This window comes from Gossypium arboreum, chromosome 13 (genome assembly GCF_025698485.1).
Source record: "Gossypium arboreum isolate Shixiya-1 chromosome 13, ASM2569848v2, whole genome shotgun sequence".
NCBI lineage: Eukaryota > Viridiplantae > Streptophyta > Magnoliopsida > Malvales > Malvaceae > Gossypium > Gossypium arboreum.
In genome coordinates, this window is record NC_069082.1 from 117278834 (window position 1) to 117281799 (window position 2966).

Here is a 2966-nt window from a genome sequence, read left to right on the forward strand (position 1 = left end):
TATAAATAATTTTATACTACAAGTTCTCTCTCATGAATTTATTTAAATGAAAGATATTCTAAAGAGCTTATGAAAATAATGAAGAAATTGACACTAATTTATAGGTTAAGTGTGAGTTATGCGAGTGTTTTTAGTCGATGTAAAAGTTAATTTCACAAAATGTGTCTAAAAGTATGTATATTTGTATTTTATTAATTTATTTATAAATTTAAAAAAATCTATTGAGGATAAATTACATAATAATTTATTATTTAAGAAAAATAATGGATGTTTATCAAAACCTTTTAGAGAAAAATAAAATAAAATAATAGATAAACAGTTAAACTAATTTTTTTACCATAGTTATCATTTAATTAATCACTAAAAATATTAATTAATTTAAAATAATCCACGTGTAGAAAATACATTGTTATACTTGAACATAAAGAGTTGTCATATTTGAATAAATTTGATTATATACTGCACTAACATTAAAAAATAGTAAATTTTATTAAAATTACTACTAAAACCAAATAACCATAATTTATTTATAATATTTTATCAAACTATTAAAACTTTCATCTATTTACCCATCATAAATGTTGAATATTTAATATTTCAGTTAACTTGAAAAAATTCCACCTATTTTTAATATTTACTCTTAGTTAATTTTTCTATTTTTAGATTTGTCGGTTTAATTTTAATTTTATGAATTTCTAATGAAAAATAGAAAAAATATTTTATATTAATTTATTTAATTAGATAAGAAATAATTTCAATCATTATTTTAATAAATCCTATTTAAATAAACAATTAATGTTTAATACAATTAAAATAAGCCGTGCATTCTAGTAGCATATAGATTAGATTGGCTGTATGAGAAATTGGGTATGATGACGATCCATGCGAGTGCTCATCAATCTAATCCAATCACACAAATGGGCTGTTTATTATTCCCTAGTTCCCTCTCAAAATTCCAAATGGGCTTTCCCCGACCGACCGACCATCGTTCATCTCACACCGTTTAGCCTCTCTCATTCTACAAGTCGCGGCACCTCCACCTCACCATTCGACCTCCCTCTTTCAGATTCACAAAGGTATTTCTTGATTTTTGTGGTTGTTGATTGCTATTTGCATTCTTTGTGATTGATTACCACTTAATTGTTGTGGGTAATCTTTTATAAAAAAGTTTTCAAAACTTTCATAGATTAAAATAAATAAAACTTCTCATTAATTTTTGTGATTAATGTGCTTGGGAAAAAAGAAAGAAGAAGAGAAGAATGGTTCATAGATTTTCAACTAGATTATTGAATGTTTGCATAGGTTCCCTATTTAAGGCCCATAAATTGGAGAAAGCTGAATCAGTTATTATCAATGGTATAAGATTGGGAGTGCTCCCTGATGTTGTAACTTACAATATATCGATTGATGCATACTGTTGTTTTGGAATTGATGCTGGTTATGCCATTCTCCATCAAATGAGAGAAGCTGATGTTACCCTAGATATTATTTCATATAATTCTTTGATAGCTAGTACCACTAGGAATCACCAAATAGATCGGTCTTTTGATTTATTTGATGAAATGATTCAAAGAGGCATAGCCCCTGATGTTTGGAGTTACAATATTTTGATGCACGACCTTTTCAAGTTAGGAAAACCAGATTTGGCTAATAGGATTTTTAAGGATATTATAATTGCTGATTATTCACCTTCTATTGCTACTTTTAACATTATGATGAATGGTCTTTGCAAGAATGGGTATACAAATAATGCTTTTATGTTGTTTAGGAACTTACAGCATCATGGATTTGTGCCAGAGTTATTGACTTACAATATTCTTGTTAGTGGACTATGCAAGATCGGTAGATTAAGGTCAGCAAGGAGGGTTCTTAAAGAAATAGTGGAATCGAGCCATGTTCCAAATGCCATAACATATACTACTCTATTGAAATGTTTCTTTAGGAAGAAGAAGTCTGAAGAGAGAATTGAGCTATTGTTGGAAATGAAGAGTAAAAGGTATACATTTGATGGTTTTGCTTATTGCACAGTTATTGGTGCTCTAATTAAGATAGGTAAGGTGAAACAGGTGACCGAATTCATGGTGGACATGACTGAAATTGGTATCGAGCTTGATATAGTATCTTATAACACACTAATTAATTTTTACTGTAAAACTGGTGAGTCGGAAAAAGCCTATAAGTTGTTGGATGAGATAGAAAAGAAAGGGTTGGAGTGTGATAAGTATACACACACTATAATGATTGATGGATTGTGCAGGGCAGGTAACATTAAAGGGGCAGCACAACATTTGAAGTATATGAATATGATGGGCTTTGATTCAAATTTGGTTGCATATAATTGTTTGGTTGATGGGTTGTGTAAGGTTGTTCAAATTGATGATGCAATCAAAGTCTATAAATCAATGGAGGTAAGAGATTCTTTTACCTACTCCTTTTTGGTGTACAGCCTTTGCAGGGACAAGAGGTATCATTTTGTAGCCAAGCTCTTGCTATCTTGTTTACGAAGTGGCATGAAAATACTTAAGTCTGCTCAACGAGCTGTCTTGCTTTGTCTTCGCTATTCTGGATTTCCTGGAGAAGCAAAAAGGCTCGAGTCTAAGATTCGCATTGCTCGAATATTGAATCATTGATAATTTAGTCGTTATTTTCGATTTTAGTGTTAAAAGTTGGAAGATTATATATTTCAGTTGATTTACCATCGAGGATCATTCATTAAGGTCAATGGTTCTCATGGGGTAGTAATCCTGAAGGCCATGATAGAGACCAGCAACTCTGAATCAAGCTGCATCTACTTGTAATGTAATATATAGTATTGCATGTAGATAACTTGAAATTGTAAGTCATTTTTGATAACTTTCTTCAAATGAAGAAACTATAATGGCTCATGAAAATTGTAACACCCCTATACCATGTTCGACTCAAGGAGCCTGATATAGGAATATTACATTTGGTGCCAAAGTAATTCT

The 2966-nt window shown here is 30.4% G+C and overlaps 1 protein-coding gene across 1 annotated transcript; it reads left to right on the forward strand.

The window, feature by feature from the left end:
• Nucleotides 1-1259: 1259 nt before the first annotated feature.
• LOC108463721 (putative pentatricopeptide repeat-containing protein At4g17915) lies at nucleotides 1260-2630 on the forward strand. Its single transcript, XM_017763624.2, has one exon. It carries the CDS (start codon nucleotides 1260-1262, stop codon nucleotides 2628-2630), a length of 1371 nt encoding a protein of 456 aa, XP_017619113.1.
• Nucleotides 2631-2966: the final 336 nt, after the last annotated feature.

Bases quoted from the DNA above. Each gene is read 5' to 3' on its own strand.
- LOC108463721 (XM_017763624.2), top strand. From the start codon at position 1,260: ATGGTTCATAGATTTTCAACTAGATTATTGAATGTTTGCATAGGTTCC.